Source organism: Psittacula echo, assembly GCF_963264785.1.
Source record: "Psittacula echo genome assembly, chromosome: 4".
Classification (NCBI taxonomy): Eukaryota; Metazoa; Chordata; class Aves; order Psittaciformes; family Psittacidae; genus Psittacula; species Psittacula echo.
This window is the reverse complement of record NC_137738.1, coordinates 52226420-52245646: the sequence shown is the minus strand read 5'-3', so window position 1 is coordinate 52245646 and position 19227 is coordinate 52226420. Positions and strand designations below refer to the sequence as shown.

Here is a 19227-nt window from a genome sequence, read left to right as displayed (position 1 = left end):
CTCATTCTGCCTTTTTCAGAAGGCTTTATAATTTTTTAAGTATGTAAAAAATTAAACACATGCTTCATTATGTATCCAGAAAGTTCTTTCCTTGCTCCTTCCTTATTTGGAGTGTTTTTTTTTTTGTTTTTTTTTTTTTTTTTCCCTTTTGGGTAGTGGAGATAAACTCGAATTTTTTGTTGTTAGTTGTAACACGAAACTGTTCTTGGGTACATAACTGCAGATAACACTGCATTTGAGCTTACTGCAGTTCTGAAGACTGTTTATAAAAACAAGCACATCTAAAACATAAATATGTCTAAACCTAAAGTTTGTCTGATTTCAAATAAACTGCATGCTAAATAATATCATCTCATAGGATAAGATCAGCTAAAAAAGGGTAAGCTCCCTGAATCTATCATCTTTATAAATAAAAGCAATGAAAGCAATGTTTTTCAGTCAATCATTTTTATCATTTGGAATACATGATTAGTGTATTTTTAAGAAATAAGTGATGTTGATTTCCTAATAACTTGTCTTTGTTAATTTATCAAATCTGTAATCATCTCTGAGCTCTGATGAAGAACCAAAGCTTGCTTACTCTCAGAAGGGTAGGAGGGGGAGGAAATCAGTGTAAAAAAGCATCTTTTGACTCAAAGATACATTCTGCATCATTGAGGAGGAAAAGCATATGCTCTCTCCACTCTGTACTAAGTAACTATTACTGAAACTGCACTGAAACACTAGCCTTAGGGCATTACAAACATACCTGTTGCAGCACCAAAGTGTGAGGAAAAGTTGCAGCACTTCTTTATTTTTGCTCAGGTGGTATGTAGTGGTGGCTAAAGACCTGAGGAAGTTTCTTGGTGAAGGACACCTGTTAGCCAGGTAACTTGCTTTCTTTTTGGAGAAATGCAAGTATGTTGATGATGACAGAAAAGGAATGTTGCAGTTTTGGATTTTGAGAAGGAAGTAAAAACGATGGCACCTATAGCAGAGAAGGCATCAAGAAGAAGAAAGCAGAAGTAGCTAAAGAGATTGTGCTAAGGAACAAGTAATTTCTTGTTAAAGAAGACTGAGGCTTTGTGAGACATACCCGTGTAAGATGCTTCAGTTTTGAAAACTGCTTTGAGTCCTTTCTAAATGCTGTCTGCTAAACAGATAGCCTCAAGAGGCTTTCAGCAAAGTCCTTGATGTTCATTTAATTTGTTTTGCAGCTTTTCTTGTCCCCTATGGCTGTTCCCTTTCAAAAATTCACAGGGGCAGTGTGTGGTAGTGTATGGGTGTAGGAAAAAGGCAAGGGTCAGAACGACCTGAAATAAATTCTTAGTTCCAGCACTGTGTAACTTTGGGGAAGACATCTATCTCTTTCCCTGCTGGCTTGCAGCTTTTTTCTTCAGGTAGGTTGCAGGCCCTTAAATGAAATTCCCACTCTAAGCAAACCCATATGATTTCCACAAGAATGTTCTCGCAGATCCTCAAGGCATGTTTTAATAGAAGCTAAAATAGGTCAGAAGGTGATATACGCCCAGCTTACCTTCCTGTACATTGGCTTCGTGTACAGTCAGGGACAGAAGCAGAACTGAATAGACATGCCCTTGATTTTAGTCTAACAGCTGAAGTCCATCATGCTTCCTCTAGCAAACATGTGTCCCAGCACCTTGCAGATGAATAGTGAGAATGCTTTACATGATGACCCATGTAAATGTCATATGAGTACCTGGGAATAATAGGTTGCTTATATGCTGCCTTTAGTATTAAAGCAGTTCTAACAATTTAGCTTTAGGCTGGAGTTCCCAGCTTAGGTGCCTGATACTGAGACAGAGATATAATTTCATCCGGTGCTTGTTTTGCTGTTGCTGACAGTTTTGTTGTTTTGTATCTTATAATCTGTGGGCACCTCTTCTACCTTTGAATTAAAACACCAAAGTTTAATAAGTTTTTGCCTTCATACTGTTTTGTGTGCTATTTCAGACACCCTGCATTTCCTGATAGCTTGGGCTCATACTTACTAAGCTAGGAGCAACCTCACCTGGTTCCCCAGCACTTTTACTTCCATTACGGTTTTTTCTTTCCCTTCTTTTTGCTGCTATGTTTTGTGAGCCTAAGATAATAATATTTATGAAATCTGAATTTATGTATAATAAACATTCTCATGAGATAAGTACTCTCCCCCTTACCCTGTTGCCTGAACGTTGTTATTTTTGTCTATGATCAGATGTTTATGGGAGAAGACTATTGCTCATCTAGGAAGAGAATGGGAAATGGGGTAGACATCTTGCCAGCAGGAGGGAAAACTGCTCCATGTCAGGAGGGTGGGGGAAGGGGGTCTGCTTTCCCCTCTCCCTATGACAAGTTAAGCCAAAAGTATGTAAGTAAACCCTCACCATTCTTTTTTTGCTTCCTACCAAATGCTGCTTTACGCACTGTGTTTTGTGGTGAAGGGCGTATTTTTTCCTTGGTTGGCAAGAAATGAAGCAAGTAACTTTTCTAACAAAATAGAAATCTCTACATAACTTTTAAAAGACTGATTTAGATTCCTTATGCAGCTAAGATGTTACAGCTTGTGGGAGTTTAACAGGCAAGAAGTAAAAGTAGGAGAGTAACATGCAAGCATAAATTTCTCTTATGCAATAAGTCCTTATTTAAGACTGCTACTCCTACTTAAAGACTATTCTGTGTAGTTAAGTTTTTCTTACCTAATTCTTCAAACCTTGTTTTTAGGCTCTTCTGCTGACTTCTGTGTCATTAGCTCCAAAACAGACCAATATTATCCCAGCTCTTGCAAAGAACTGTCTCCTCTGGCTGTGAAGTCTGTCCTGGTATCCAAGAAGTTCAAAAATAAATGTGCAGTATAGTATAGATGTACAGTGACACAACCGTGTGTACTGGGTCCCTGACTTCACTGTGATATTTGGTGCTTTTTACTATGATGATGTGCCCTTGAACTCTGGTACAATTTGGCATTTCCCTATGCCTGTTTTTTCATCTTCCCTCTCTCACTACAGAATGGAGAACCTCTTGGTTTTCCCCTGCCCATTGAGCAGGGACAAGTTCAGAGGTATTAAACCTTGTGAAATGAACACCTATTAAGATTATAACTTAATTTAAAAAGAAATTACCAAAATGTGTGACATATGTCACATGGAAAGAATTGCCTTGGATATAAATTGATAGTCTGGAACACTAAATGTAGAGCTTGAAACTCGAATTGCTTTGTGTGTGCTATTGTTTGATACTGGATATATTTAGACAAGAAGTTCTAGGAGATGAGAACTTGTAAGAGAAGAGTTTGAACAGCTTTCTGAAAGAATGAAAAAAGGGGCTTTCAGTTTCAAGTTTTCTGTGTCTCTTGGCTTTCCTCAGTTGCTCAGCATTCCCTGTGCTTATATGATCTATCTATGATCTATGTCAAGTAGCTCTCTGCTACTTTCTTAGCAGAGAACTTAGCAGTGCTTTAGCTGAAAAACTGTTAGTTTTCAGCAAGTCAACCAAGACGCTTACATTAATTTTATCAATAGTTAAGTCTTCAGCTTGTGGTGACCTTAACCTCAAGAATACTGTACACAGATGAACTGCAAAACTGGTACTTACATTGAATGATTTTTTTTTTTTTTTTAATAAATTCCAGGGGAATTATGAGTTTTAGTTATTTTAGTTCTCCGTCTCTTTTATATACATATATAATTTTTTTATTTTTTTTCCCAGTCATCTCTGAGCCAGATTTCTGAGGTCAAACATGAAGTGCTTCTACAAGGGAAAATATTCTCACTGGGATTTGGGTGCTTTTGTGTTTGTTGAATTTGCATTGGTCTTGTTACTATCGTTCTTTTGAAAAACTATATAAATGCCTGGGACATGCTCCAAAGCCTGTATGAGTAGGCAGAGGCTCCCCCTTAGCTTCAGTTTGCTACTACTTTGTCAGAACCTGAAGCCAGTTGTTCAGCCTGGCATTCACCTTGTGTTGCCATATGATGTGAATATTTAAGGGAAGTAAATGAATCTACAGCATGTTCTTTTTTAGTTTAGATTCTTGGCTGAGATACTTAAATTTACATTCATGCAGATTAAGGTTTGTACATTAAACCCAAGATTTACAAAGATACATGTAAGTGTTTAGTACCGTTACCATTTGCTTGTTACCAGGTTCTAATTTACAGCTTTTTTTCGTCTAATTATTTTTTAATACCTAAAAATAAGTAAACCAGACCATACAACAAATGGTATACAGCATTCCAATCACATTAGTTGTTTGCGACCTAACCTTATTTTTCCTTTGAAACATTCACAACCCACAAAGATAGGCTTCATTAATACGTAGCTGCAGAACTGTAAACAGCTGGAGTCTGGAAAACTTAGCTGTAGAAGGAGTCTCATACGTAGTTGTCATATCGTTATGGTCTTTCCCTGGTCCTTGCTCTTGGCTGGTATTTGAGGCAGGATGCACAGACCCTTGGTCTGATGCACTGTGGTAACTCCTTTGGTCAGTCTTCTACATATTACAAACTAATAGCTTTATAAACATCTAATTTGGAATTTTCCTGGCTTTGCTCTGGTTTATTCCCATATTCAGTGTTTGTATGCTTCATATTTTTTATTCCTGTAGGTATTAAGACATAGAAAGATGGTGAAATAAGAAAAATGCAGCAAGCATGGAGGGAATGTATTGAGAGAGAGAGTATTGATGATGGTTAGGAATGAGGGAAACCGAGATAAGGAATATATGCACAAACATACTTTTCTGAGGGCATCTCCTGTACGTGTGACTTTGTTATAGGTTTTTCTGTTAGGTACTTTCCTTGCTGGCCAGTCTTACTGTATCCATGTAACAGGCTTTTTGCTGCATGCTCCTCAGATCACTGTCTCTCTAGCAATAATCTCCTTGCAGTTGCTCTTGCTCTGCTGAGCCAAAGTGTTGATGTTTATTCAGATTTCCTGTAGCACCCATAATTTATTTCTTGCTTTTAGAAGGAAAAGTTTCCACACATTGTTTTTAAAACAAGCCATTGTGGAGTTTATCTTGGGTGTGAAGAATAGTCAAGCCAAGATCCTGGAGATGCTTAATTTTTGTTTAAATGACTCTAGGAAATAATACATCATTTCAGCTCATCTGTGTAATGGAAATTTCTTAGCTCTGCTTCCAGACATATAAACATTACTTCACAATTGTGTTATTAAAACTGAAACACAGTATTGTGTTTTATTCACATTGTTTTGGCCAATAACATGTATACCTGATGCATTTTATTTTCTAAGAAAAGGCTACAGATACCACTATTTCAGATTTATGGGGTGCAATTGATATTATTTGCTCTGTTATTTAGGGGGGTGTGTGCGCAGGATAACTGATTTGCTATGTTGAATGCTGAGAGAACCCATTAAATACTTTCTGAAACATACAATATTGTGATTTGCCTTACAGTTACTTAAAATTGAGAGGTTTCGATGTTTTTAGCAGACTTGCAGCCTGCTGCTGTGTAGGTTAGCGTTTCAGCTGTCCTTTGCAATCACTGTAGTTTTCAGACATGGAAGAATGTTTAGAATTTCACAGACAGCACTATGAGGAGCTTTTGAGTAGAGCTTTGGGAGGTTGGTTAGGGCCTTCAGAAGCTTGAGACACACTTGCTGTTCATTGCTCACAAACTTACTGGTGTGTGTATATATAAAAAAGAAATTCTTCTTTTTATGATGTGTGTAAATCTGGAGAATGAGAGTTGGGGGGGAAGTTAACCTCCTTTCTCTGACGCGTACTGCAGTGCAGGGGAAAAGTTATGTTGAACAGCTGCTTGTCTTGGGAGCTGTGTCCTCATCTCACATTCCTGTAGCTCTCTGGACTGTGAGGTTTTGAGATGAGTGGTCTTGTAATTCTGTGGTACAGGATGAGAGTCAGCAGAAGAGCATGAATTACTGTCCTCTACTTAGCCTGTGAATCACGGAATTATTCTCAATGTGAGTGCTTCCTCTGGGAAGCGTAAACCAGGCAGTGGTTTCTGCAGCCTCGGTTCTTTCCAGTGCTTTTATCCTGAAGAGTATGGAGTCATTTAGGATTGAAGAAGAATTTTGTTACTGGATAACAGAGTTAGTGGAAGTATTTAATGGGGCCCTGAGGCTTTCTTCAGGGTTTTACAAAATTTTCCAGTACCAGAAATGCTATTTATGGAGATAGAAAGCTTGCATAAGACGGGAAGCATGGTTAATCTCCTCACCCATTCACTTCCCTCTGCATGTGAAGTGAGACTGGGTAACAGTGTGGGCTCTGTATAAAGAGGCTTTTTTTTAGGAATGAGAAGAAAGGCAGAGTTTTATGATGTTCTTGATTTCTTTGAGGACTACCTCACAGAATATACAGAGAAAAAAGTTTCTGTTTATTTACTCTTCAAACATGCAGTGTCACACCAGCAATTACAGAATTTCCACTGATGACCTTGCAAGATTGTATAAGCTGACTTGTTAGGCAGCAAGCATACAGTGACCTTATATTTGCTTGTCCCAAAGGGATATTTGGGTGTCTCTTATCAGCCTTTATAAAGAAACTGCAAAAAAAGGAACTTACTTAGCCTCCATTTAGAACATAAATAGTTACATGATAGGCCTTTTGATGTAGGAGTCTGTGCAGTTTTGATAAGAGTTGCTGTTACCATAGTTGTAATGTATTTTGTCTTCTTCCCCATGGCTTGCAGCTGTGTATGCCAGGCATGAGGGGTGTGCTGGAGGCTCCTGGTGGGCCATGCCATCTACCTTTTTGCTCTTGGAAAGATTTAAAGATGTTGTATCCTAAAGGCTATAAAATTTGGGGCCTTCATAAGATGGTTTTCTAGATAGGTGAGATACAGACTTTTTACTGTTGTCTGTAGGAAACCAATATAATTAACTTTATAAATTAGGCTGTGTTTCTGTAGTGTGTGGTGTTCTCCCTTCAGCCTCCCAAATGTATCTTCTCTTCTGCTCTTAGGACCTACTCTATAAAATTCTCCTTAATCCCAGTGAACTGTTTAAAAATTAAGCCTAGCTTAAACACTGATGGAACTTCAGCATTAATAATTGGTGGTGGATGTGTGGTTCCACAGTCAGTTTTAAAGCGATGCTGTAAAAGATGCTACTGAAAGAGGTGGTCCCACTCAGTCTTCTGGTTTTGCTACATCTCTTATAGATGGCAGAGCTGACATGAAGGAGCTGCTGTGGCATGAAGGCCCATTCCAGAAGCAGCCAGAGTTTTGTTTAAGTGACAGGGAGGTATACACCTGAAGAGATGCCTTATGGTATTGACTTCTTGGTGGTGCTGTTAATTCTCTCTTGCTTGTGCTCTGAGAAATCCAGCTGTTTTACCACCTTGTGGCAGCAGTCCTGGTCAGCTTTCCGGAGCTTTGTACCATATGATATTAGGGCATGTGGTGTAGGGCATGTGGTGTACAGTATGTGGTGTACAGAGAAGAATCAGCATTGTGCGATATGTCAGAGTTTGCTGGACTGAAGAAAGCCCAGGTTGATAAGAAGCTAGATAAGCCCCTTCAGGGAAGGTTGCTGGTGTTTCTAGCCCACAGCCAAAGTTGCTTGCCTTGTGTCTGCTGCTGTGATTCCACACTTTTGCCCTTTTGTTTCCGCATGTGCCATGCTACATTGGGTTGTTGGTTTGGCTGGTGGGATGGTCTATTTCTGGGTAACAGTGCTGCATGTTTAAAGGGAAAGATATGAATTATACCTGCAGGAATGTGCTTTTTGGAAAGAGGCAGCTTTTTCCCCCTCTGTCCAAGGGATTGGAAAGCCTCATATAGCTAACTAAGGGAATTCTGTTGGTAAAAGGAGAAGTGCTGTGGATCCTGCATGGGTACGCTTCATGCCTGTGCTGAATTTGAGCTGTTAGTTGCATGTTCTGCAGTTTCTGCTGTGTGCCTGTGGACAGTGGGCTCCCCACTCCTGTCTCCCCCAGGAAATGAAGCTTTTCCCATCTTCCCTAGGGCCTTGGGCAGGATAAGAGGCTGCGTGGATACTCCCAATGGCATTAGGTTGCCGGGCTGGTAAACTTTCATGTCCTCAGCATTAATCCAGCTTCCAGGCTGGGTTTTGGCAGGATTTCTCCAAACCCTGCCCCTGCCAATCTGATCATGGAGAAGTGTGTTCTGAGTGTAGGTTTGCAGTGGGTTTTTTTGGTCCTATTCTGTAGTCTGGGCAGGGAGTGTTGCCTAGGATCATCTGAAATTTAAGCATCTATGTTAGCTAAACTCTTAAGTCTCCCGTGCTATGCCATTGAGGTCCGTGGGATTTGTCTTGTTGATTTATGTGAGAGAAAATCCCAAGGAGAGCAGAGAACTGGTTAGGAATTTGGGGAGGAGGGAAAGGATTGTCCTTGTGCTGGAAAACCTTTGTAATGTAAATGAGCCATAAATCAGCTCTTTGGTTGTCTAAATGCACTACTTTCCTGTCAGACAGCAGTCTGGCACAGAAAACTTGTATAGCAGTTAATATACTGATAATAACTCTCTACCCCTATTTCTTTTGAGTGGCTGTTTTTATTTCAGTAGGTGTAAACTTAAATTCACCTGTGATTGGCTAGATGTTAAATTGTATTTTATGGTTTTGACATTAACAGTGCATTTCTGTCAGCTGCTGGTCTTTTGCTTTCAGTAATGCTTCTATAAATACGTGGCTTCAAGGTGTTAATGACATGTTTCAGTCAGCCTTTAAAAATCACATCTCCTTAAGCAGAAGATCTAGCTGTATGTTCAGTATCTGTGGTAAAAAGATGGTTCTCCTCTATCCACCTGGAGCACAGCAGGTGCTGCATGTAGCAGTTCTGATTGCCTGAGGCTGAGAAGGGTTTTTTGGCATTATAGAAGTATTTTGTGTTACGAATGCTGCCACCACCACCTCTCTCCCTTTCCCCCCCGTTGGGTTTTTTTGCCTTGCAATCTCAGAGTCCATTAAAACTACAGCATATGACTTTGGTCCCGTGAACAATTTGAGCGTTTCAGCAATTTGATTCGTATGAGGAATCATACTGTTAGGTTCAACAGCAGTGAAAGCTGCTTATGGGAATAGAGCTGTAGCAACGGTGGGAGCAGCTCCAGGGTGCTGCTGCTGCAGGTGGAACGCCAGGGCATTGGGAGAGGAAGGGAGGCCAACAGCTCCCCACCCACCTGCCGCAGCAGCAGCAGGACCCAGCGTGCCAGGAAGCTTTCCTTCCCAGCCCCGAAGGGAACGGACACGGTGGGGTAGTGGACGCAGCAGGACGGCGTGTCGCACAGCAGCCGCCTTATCTGGCTCCAGCCGGCCGCATCTGCTAGGAGGCCGTTGTCCTTGAGCGCAGCAGGGGGCTGACGATAGCTGGCCTGCGTGCTCCTGCCGCCCTCCTGCTCCGCAGCTTCGAGGGAGGAGGAGGCACTCAGCCCTGCCGCAGCCTCGGTGCATGTGGTTGCTGCTGGGGGTGAGGACGCTCGGTGTTAAGCAGAGGGGTCGCCTTAAAAGATCAGATCCCAACTTTTTGTTTTCCTCAGCTGTTTATTCTAATTCAGCTTCTGCCTGAAGTGTGGTGGGACCTTCTGGGCTTATAGAGTCCAGAGAACGTAGAGATGGAGCAGAACCTCCTGTGTTCTTCTCTTGCCCCTTCCTTCTTCTGTCGTGTTGGTGAAGGCAAGGTTTACTTTTTGCCTTTTGGTTTTCCCCTGCAGTAATTGCTTCTTCCTCTTCCAACCATATGCATTTTGATCACATGTTTGAAGTTTTGGCTGAAGAGTAAATGAAAAAATCCAGATATTTTTTTTGGTCAAAAATAAAAGCATAAATATTACAATATTTGATGTAAAAAACGGAGAAATTTTAAGACATTGTAATTATCAAGTGTAAATATAATTGGAGGACCTACTACACTGTTATAATGCTTTGGCTACAGAAAAATATCAGACCATGCAAATACTCATTTTAGTATAAGGTATATGCGTATCAGAAGTTTTCTTGGTACATGCCTGCCATGTGGCTGACCCATGTGGGCAAGCCCTACCTTGTCATGTCATCTTGATACTTATCGTTAATGGCCTTTTGACCTTGGTATTAAAAAGGTGGTGCCATATTATTTTGTATAGAAGCATTGATGCAAACACCTCCTCTAGGTGGAGGGGGATTATCTTTCCCATTTATGAAATGTCCATTGTATGAGACAATATCAATCATTATTCCAGATACTGGAGCTACAGATTCCTCTTTTTCCCACCTGTTAGCAGCATTGCTGGGTGTTTCTTAGAACTATAACCCATGTAACAGAATCTTTAGCACACTTGGGCATTTCCTCTCCTGTGAGCATCAGTTAACGGGAACTCCATTCAAAAAGCCCATTAAACTGCTCAACGTGCAAACTAGTTTATGAGTTTTTTGGGGACAGTGAATTCAAACATATAGAACTGAGACACACAGTGAGTTGGTTTTGTTTTTAACTATTACTGTGAAATACTTGAAATGCAACCTCTTCCACTTGTGTCAATATGCTTCTTGCTGTAAATTTGTTCCTGAACAGATGAGTTTGCAACCTTTTTATAAGCACAGCGTCTCTCATGCTATAAGCTCCAGCTGTGATTAACAGAATTCCTGAGAAATATGTGGTGATATTTGGATGTATCTGGCATGATTATGAAAGTTAGCATTTAAAAACATAAGTTTGACTTTCTTTTTAGTGCTGCTTCTCCCCCCTACCTGTTTTCTCTATTAATAATAAGAAAAGAAATGGTATGGTTTTTTCTGTGTGTTTTTCCTTTTTAAACTACTTTTGTTTATAGAGTGGTGCAATGATGCAGAGAGCCTTGACATTTAAGTGTTAGTTTTTAAGGTAACTTCTCAAGTGAAAGCAGAAGCTAATTCAGAGAGACAGGTGCTTTAAATCTCAGTCACCCTCTTTTAACCCATAAATAGTCATTTAAATAAAGAAATAACTGCATTTTTTACTTCAATTTGATAACTGACTTCTTGACCGTTGTTACTTCTGGATTCCCTCAACCTTGCCAGTCAGCAGTCATACAGATGACTTCACTTACAGAGTCAACTTATTTAACATTAAGATCCTTTTTATGAAGAAAGCAACAATTTCTTCCCTTCCCTGTTGCTGTTGGAGAGACAGCCACTGTTTCCTTGTGCTTTGCAGCAGGGGAAGCTGCTCTTCTTCCAGCCCTCGCAGTGCAAACCTTTTTCTCACCACTTCAGCCAGCTGATGTCAAGGGGAGTAGTGGCTTGGGGGAGCTGGCTCTGAGCGTGGGACAGCAGCTGGGGGGAGCCCAGCACTGGCTGGAGGTGATGGAGCAAGGCCATTCCTCCCTCGCCAGGGCTTCGGTGCAGGGAGAGCATCTTGCTAAGCTGCTTTATGAAGAATCCGTTGCACGTGTAGGAGTGGTTTGGAGTGATTAATGGACACCACAGTAGGAGAAAGTATCTGGCATTGTTAGCAGAGAAAAGGAGAAGCAAGATGGGAGTGTGGTAAGAGTCAAGTTGGTATTATTGACAAGCTAGAGAGATGTGATGCAGATTTTAATTGAGCAAGCCTATTAACTGAACATCAGGCACACTTAAAGGAGTTGGCCAAAGGGAAGGATTTCATCATTTTGCCTTCTGCCTAAAGCTGTTTTGTGAGAGCCTGCAGTAAAGTGAGGTTATAAGAGAAGGAATTGAATAAAACAGCTTTCCAAAATCTTTTCCCTAGGGAAAAGATTTTATTAAATTTTTTTTATGGTAATGGCATGCTGAATACATCATAACCTCTTTTGCTAAGTAAACAGAAAATACGGGGATACTTTTTGCCTTTGAAAATAGCAAGTTAAGCTGTATGTGAGCATTATATTCCTAAATTTAAGAAAGTAAACACTTTCTGACAGCTCAAAACTCTCCTGAATTTTATCCTGGGAAATTGCTATTATTTCTGCCCTCCCCCCTAATATATATAACAGAGCTTAAGTGGGTATTTAAAATTTCCTGATATCAATCAGAAAACTGGGAGGAAAATTATCATACTTTTTCCTGTCAGAAGGTACAATGTCTTACTTTTCCAGAACAGCTTTACCAGAAATACTTCCCTCAACATTACAGATGATGAAACAGAGGTAGAGTGACTTTTTTTTGTAAGCTAAGGGCAGTATCAGGAAGAAGATGGACATAACCCTGATTGTCAGTACAGCACTTTACTCTTTGGAGCATGCCAACTTTCTTGATCGTTGCTGATGACTGACCATGTGTGAAACCTGGTGCTGACATTTGTTATAAATTAGTAACAGGAATTCTGGTAAAAGTTGAAATTTCACGTTTTGACCTGTGCTGCTGTGACATTAATCAGAGCTTTATTTAGTTGCTATATATCATTTGGAATGATGATCAGATTATGAATTGTTTAGTGTCTGAAACCACTTTGTTGTCCTTGATAACTGTTTCAGAGTTACTTCTATTGTAATCTTTTTTCCCCTCTGCAGGTAACTGTTTAAATCTCTCATAAAAAATGTGTTCCATCCCTTATTTTTGCCTTGATAGTCTGTTTTAATAGTAAACATATAGCCTTGTGGCTTGCTCATTTCCAAAACAGGATGCATACCAGCCTGAAGTGGCTGGTGTTTTATGGAGCATGTCTTCTTGCAGGGTTGAAGCTCTTTAGTTTTAGGAGGATTTCTCACTGAGGAGGAACAGCTTTGTGTTCCTTCCTGTTGAGAAGTGAAAGTAGCCACACTGAGGAAGTCCAGAGCTAAATGTTACAGTCTGGCAAGCAGTCTGACTTATTTTGGCTTTGCAAACAGTAATGATTTATTTTGTCTGAGGTTGCGTATTCATGAGGTTGCATTAGATGGGATGAGAGCACAGCAGTGCCCGGAGTTGACTGGGTTGTGCTGGCACCAAGCTGGTGAAAGGGAGATGGATGATCTGTGTGGGCTGAAATATAGCTGACTAGGATCTGACCAGTGGGTGCCTAATGGGAGTTTTTACTGTAAGGTTTCTGTATATAATTTTTTTTAATGTCACGAGTTTGATTTATTTAGCTGTTCTGAATGGGTGAAGAGACGCATGTAGGGTACAAAGGAATTATTACATAGTGAGTGCAGAGGTTTGAATTAAGGTGAAAATGTTTAATTCTGAATAAAATAATTGGGGTGTATGTAATTTTGTATACAAAGTAAATGAACAGGAATCTTGCTAGGAACAAACCAGATTAAGATGCTTGAAGTATTTTAAAGCTCTTTTTTACAAATTTGGTTAATCTGACTTCATAAATGCATAAGTGGATTTAAAAAAACCCCAGCATTTGCAGAACATGATCTGTTTGTGCTGTGCAGGATGTCAAGCTGATTGTATGCCAGATATCAAGGCATGTTGTAGAGGATGCACATTGTGGAAAATTCCCAAAAGGAAAACTCTGTCAGCTTCAAGATAAAATGAAGGTTTCTTCTTCCTTCCCTCTTTTTCTGTTTTTTATTATTATTTTTGGAGGGCCATTTTGTTTGATGCTTTTGTTTTTAAGGCAAGAGTTGTCTGTGGTGTATGTTTGTTTGTTTTTTTTTTTCTTAATACACCATAAAAATTGTGCTTTAGGAGTTATTTTAGAATATTCTGCATAGTGCTCTTTGTCTAATTATTATATATCAACTGAGGTCCTATTCAGTTGTTTGTTAGGCATCTCTGCTGAATACTGCTAACCAAAGCCAAATTCAATTTCTAGGAAAAACGAAATATTGTCAGATTTCCATTCCTCTATTGTGTCAGTGTCAGAAGTTGCAGAGATTTACTGGTTGCTTGTAATCTTCTAATGAAAGTTGTGCAGATGAGATAACACCTCGTTTCTCTCGTCAGTTTTCTTTTTACACCAACCACATATGTTCTTAGTGTAATGGGCAGTTCAGGCTCTTTTATTTTAAAAATGTATTTGCCTTTTGTAGGCAGTCAGACAGACTTGGGTCTGGAAGATGAAGCAGGCTGTTTCTTGATATCTTCCCTAGCTCTTTTCCTGTAAGTCAGTGCCTGAGCTATTAAGCAGTCAGTTGCAAATTGATTTAAGTGAGTGCTGCTAACCTTGTATTTTTACCTGCCTACTGTGAGATTATGTCCATTTCAGTTCGTTAGTCTTTATTAAATGGCATGGGGATGTTCTTTGTGTTCTAGAAAGCTTCTGCACCCTGTTCCTTCTGTAAAGTAGGTATCTGAAAGATTTTTGCAGCCATCTCACAGTGCCCATTAAAAACCTGTTCTTCTGATTCTCATGGAATTTGATGGAAAAGCCTCCATGCCATCCGCTGTATACAGTAATAGACTGAAAACTTTCACTGGGAAACTCTGGACAGACTTAGGAAACAGCTTATTGGTTGTTGCTCAGAAAATACTTTGAGGAGCTGTGGAGGAGCTGCCTCTATATAAATTCAAAAGAAATGTTTTGCCTGTCAGAACCAATTAGCTTGAGAAATGTTATCTGGTGTCTAAATGAAATTACAGATGTGTAAGACTCTTCAGAAACCAGAGTGGTTTTGCAGATAAGCTGTTTGCTTCTCCCACCCTCCCTTTTTCTCTCTCCCTCTTCCTTCCTCTAGCAACTTTCCTGGTAAAACACAACATACTCACTGACTTTGATACTGAAAAACAAACATCTTCTGCAATAACACCTTATCTGTTCACTGGAAAAGATGCATATTGTTTTGTCCGGAAGGCTGATTTAACTACAAAACCTGACACTGAGGGGTTTTATTTATTTATTTATTTGGCCTTCATCTCCCCTTTGCTCTCATAACTATTGGGCTGAATGTTGGTTTTGTTCAGAGAAATCACTTTCAAAACTGAACAAAACCATTTGAAATCTTCTAAAGTATTTGAAAAAGGAAGTAATTTGACAAATGGTGTTCTTGAATCAGTGTTCCATGGCAGCTTTTGCCGTGAAGGTGGGTGATACCCGAGAGCTGGGAGAAGAGCAAGAGCAGATGAAGCCTTCAGCCTCCAACTTCTTCAGGAGGTGGTGGGTTTGAAATCTCAGCAGCAGAGGGGCTGTCAATGTTTGTGGGTGCCCAACCTGCCTTGCTGGGATGTGCAGGTCAGTGTGAGAGAAGGACAAGTGGAGGCTGTAGGGGATACCTCAAGGGGATGGAGTTTTGTTTAAGCAGTAAGCCCTCCACATGTGCTCTTCACAGCCCAAACTGCTGCACCATACCTGTGTGTGTTAGTGATTAATTGCCTTGTGTATGGAGGACTTTGTATTTGCTTTACTAAGAGGGTGCATATAATGTCAAAATGCATAGTAAATTTCAGGCTGCTGTTACGGCTTAAAATGCTATTGAAAGCTTGTTTTGGTTCCTTGGTGTATTACAGTTGAGTAAGTCAAGTGGAGGGTTTGGGGTAATTTTGACCAGGCTTTACAAGACCCCTAAAAGCAGCATCTTCCTAGCAGAGTTCATAACCGTAGGCAGAGTTGCAGTAAGTCTGAGTCCTGTGAGGAATGTTGTGGATACTTGGTCCTCATCTAGTATTTTTTCTAGTGCCAAGGTTGCTGCTTTGAGAGTTGCATGGTCATTCCCTTAAGCAGAGCAGTGGGCAGGAGGAGTAGGCTTGGCAACATCTCAAAATCTGATGCCTGCCTTGAGAATGGAATAGGAATAATGGAGTGCCCAGATTCTTGATCAGTTTTACCTGAAAAGTGTCTGTGGCAGTCCCCATTCTCAGCAGCAACTGGTTGCTGGGGATGCTATAGGTTGTGTAGTGAGCTCTCTGTGGGCTGTAGTATATGGGAATTGGGCAAGGTTAAACACTACGGGGCAAAGCATTGGTCAGGTATGTTGCAGTGAGTCACTTCAGGGAGTCATTTCTGCTTTCCTTTTTTTTTATCACTAGTGGACCGGTTCTGTTTCAGCTCTTTATTCTCAAAGTTGCCTGGGGCAACTTTGAAAACTCTAGTTCAAATGAGTATGCTTTAAGGAGAGTACCGACGGAAGCTGTTAGTATTGTCATGAGGACTGTTGACCTCTAAGAGAGGTTTTTCCTCTTTATCCTTCCTTTCCCTCAAAAAAAAAAAAAAGGTTCAGTGTTTCCATTAGCAGCTTTTTTTGTTGTTTTGACATATGACATTTATACTATGGAAAGCTCACTTAACAGAGTTTGTGATCAAAACAAATAGACTATGAATCTGGGGACAGAAGTCTTTGGTGCAGTGTGAGTACAAACGGCTGCTAGTGGGTGCTTGCTAGTTGGCATCTGCTGGGGCAAATGATTTGGGTACTCTGTAATAGGCACACATACAGGAAGGTTGCTGAGTCACTAGAGTAAAAAGTCAGGGATGTGTTTAATTTACAAGTCTAGAATCAAGTACAACCATGGTAAGGACTTGCCATTTCAGCACAGAGGGCTGCTTTGCAAAGATTTCTGCCAGGCTAAATATAGATATTGTGTATGCAATGTGACTGTAATGTTTTGCGGTTGCCACAGCAGCCTTTGTTCAGGACTGTGGCGTGTTAGTCAAAAATAAGCTTCCTCTGCGTACACAAATTTTCATTAGTCTAAACAAAACACTTCATTTGTTATATAGATGTATTCACTTTTATCTTTCATAAATCCCTGTAGGTTGTTTTCCCATGTAGTCAGAACTTGATGTGTAAAGTTTCACACACAATAAATCTCTTTTTCTGTGCAAAGCCTGAACTACTACTACTACTGCTACTAGTCTCACAAATCAGTGGGTCTGAATGAATGGGGAACCACAGCATCTTTACTCAGTTGGCTACAGAATGTGAATCTTCTCCTGTTGTATTTTGGGAAGCATTTAAGAAACACTTGTACATATGTGTGTGATAGACACAGCTTTTGAAATGTTTCACTGGAATGTGTTGGTCACATGTGGTCTGATAAATTGACCCTTCTCAGAGGTCTCAAGCTGGGTATATAAGTTTGGGAATCGGTTTTATTTAAAACAAGAAAGGTGTGTAGCCTGAAATGTCGTACTGTAATTTTCAGATGCTCTGTGCATTTATTTATATGTTGTAGCTTGTAAAAAATATATGAAGAGCATATAAATATGAAAGGTTAGCTGGAAGAATTTCTGAAATTCCTGCATTATGTTAGTAACTGAAGATAATAGCTTTTTCCTATGTAAACTACTGCTGTCAGATCATGTAACCTTTTACCATTTGTGGTGACCCATTGTGTTTTCTATGCATAAATCTTCCTGTGCTTGTAACAGGTTTTACCATCAACAGCATAAATATGCTACTCCCTCTCTTAGGTACCTTGTAACTTAGAAGCTAAGGTACTAGAGAGAAGGTCCATTAGATAGATTAGTTTTTCATTTTGTGTGGTACGTGTCAGAGATTCTTAACTGAGGACTGTGTTATTGATGCTGACTCTCTAAGTCAGCCTTTGCTCTCGCTAAGCAGAGTCAGTGCTAAAGATGGTGATTTAGCAGAAAATTCTGTGTTAGGAATCCTGAGGCATCTTTCTCACTTGAGCTGTGCTTTAAGGAGTCGTCTGAGAAGAAAACACTCTTGTTGCTATAGTGATAATTTGGAAGATTTATTGGGAGCTTGTTAAGAGTTCTCTGAGAAGAGCTAAAGCAGCTGGAAAATGTTCCTGCACAAGCAGTTTGCAGCCACGTTGGTCACGTTGCCAAAGGGGTTGCTGAGTGACACTTGGAGTACAAGTTGGCATGGGTTGTGCAAGAACAGATGTGGAGAAGCATGGGTGGTGGCTGGGAGATGATAACCTTGGACAAAATGGAAAGAAATAACAAGTTTATATCAAAACAAATAGCTTTATAAAGCAGGAGCAGTTGGCTGAGAAATTGTTATGTTAGCTGTTGCATTATAATACATTATAATCTGAGGTTTTGTTTTATCGTAACCTCAATCTTGAAAACATGACTCCAGGTATCTTGTTTCTGTGTTTGGATGTATGGTGGTTTAAAACAAAACAACTTCTCAATGTTGTTTCTTTTTCCCTGTCCCTCTTCCTCAGTAAACAATATTAAAAACTTTATTACCTTTTTTGTTACTCTTGAGAAGATAGCCTTGAGATGATGATATGATTGTAGAGCATGCTGTTGGGTAGTCTTAGTTTCCAAGTTACTGATGCAAAACGTGTGGGTTTTACCGAATTCTGAGAAATCCTGATATTAAATTAATTTAAAAAAACTCAAGTTAGCAAGTGACTTAACTTGTCTGTAGAGGTTGGCATCATGTTAATGTTGTGGGTTTTTTCTTTATGCATAGTTTGAAAAAGAAAAGGCAAGCCAAACAAAACACTGAGACTGTCTCTGCCAGTTCCCCTGGATCTCCTGTTTCCAAAACACCTGAGAAAGATGATGAAAGTAAAGTTATTTTGGAGCAAATCAGTTCCTCTGAAGACAACTGTAAAGTTGCTGGGGAAAAGGAAACTGCTCCAGACAAAGAAAAGAAAAAGAAAAAGTACAACCAACTAAAAGACATCAGACGCACAGAACTTAAAAGATACTATAGTACTGGTGAGTTGTATTTCAAAATACTGTAGCATTATCATGTTTGTTTTGATAGCTTGTAATGTGCTTTTCACATATTATGTGGCTTTCTTTAAAAAAATAATTGACTTTGGATATCCTTCCTGTAAAACCAAACAAAATTATGTAGCTTTGAATATCATCTGCTTCTAACTTTAACCTTGCAGTTCTCAAAAAAATATGTATTTCTTGTTTCTCAGATCTAAGCCTCAGTTGTTTTAGGCAACAATTAAGTTTATTACTGTATTTATATTTTTTTTTTAAGAATTGTCTTCAATATTTTATGGCATTTTGGTTCAGGTTGTTGTGGGTTTTTTTTTGTGGGGTTTCGTAAATTGATGTATACTGTTTAAGATTTCAGTCTTAATTCATATTCATTCTGTCTGTTGAAGTGTGAGCAGGTAAGTGAATTAACTGTATATTTTTAAATAAGATGTGAAAGGCTTATGTGCTTTAAAACTTGTTTCCCTTTCACCCCCCTAACTGTATCAATACCTCTGATTATTAGTTAATCATAAACACCTTCTTTAGATTTATTCTTGCAATTAATTCCAGAAAAAAAATTAGTTTGTGCATAAATATGTGAGATGAGTCACGCATCTGTTTGCAGTTCTGGATTGTAAATTTTTAGATACTCTAAGTAATTTTAGATACAATTTATGAACTACTTAGACTTTTCTCTTGGTATGTTGTAGGAATGAACTCTTAGGTTAAAGGAACCCTGGTTCTGTTGTGTAAGGAATCCTGTGAAGAGAAGGAAAGGAACAGAAAATTGTAGCTATCTCAAAAGCAGACTT

The 19227-nt window shown here is 39.5% G+C and overlaps 1 protein-coding gene across 13 annotated transcripts in view; it reads left to right on the top strand.

The window, feature by feature from the left end:
- The window catches only part of NCOA7 (nuclear receptor coactivator 7), an 85955-nt gene that overhangs the window by 19709 nt on the left and 47019 nt on the right, over positions 1 to 19227 (top strand). For 8 of the 13 annotated variants that reach the window (XM_080615181.1, XM_080615180.1, XM_080615173.1 and 5 more), the window contains 2 exons: positions 2198 to 2346; positions 18168 to 18418. The exons of 1 other annotated variant lie outside the window; for it this stretch is intronic. In XM_080615181.1, coding sequence (XP_080471307.1) covers positions 2198 to 2346; positions 18168 to 18418 — 400 coding nt within the window. The remainder of the gene's footprint in view (positions 1 to 2197; positions 2347 to 18167; positions 18419 to 19227) is intronic. 4 more of the 13 variants (XM_080615186.1, XM_080615185.1, XM_080615175.1 and 1 more) reach the window with 1 other exon arrangement.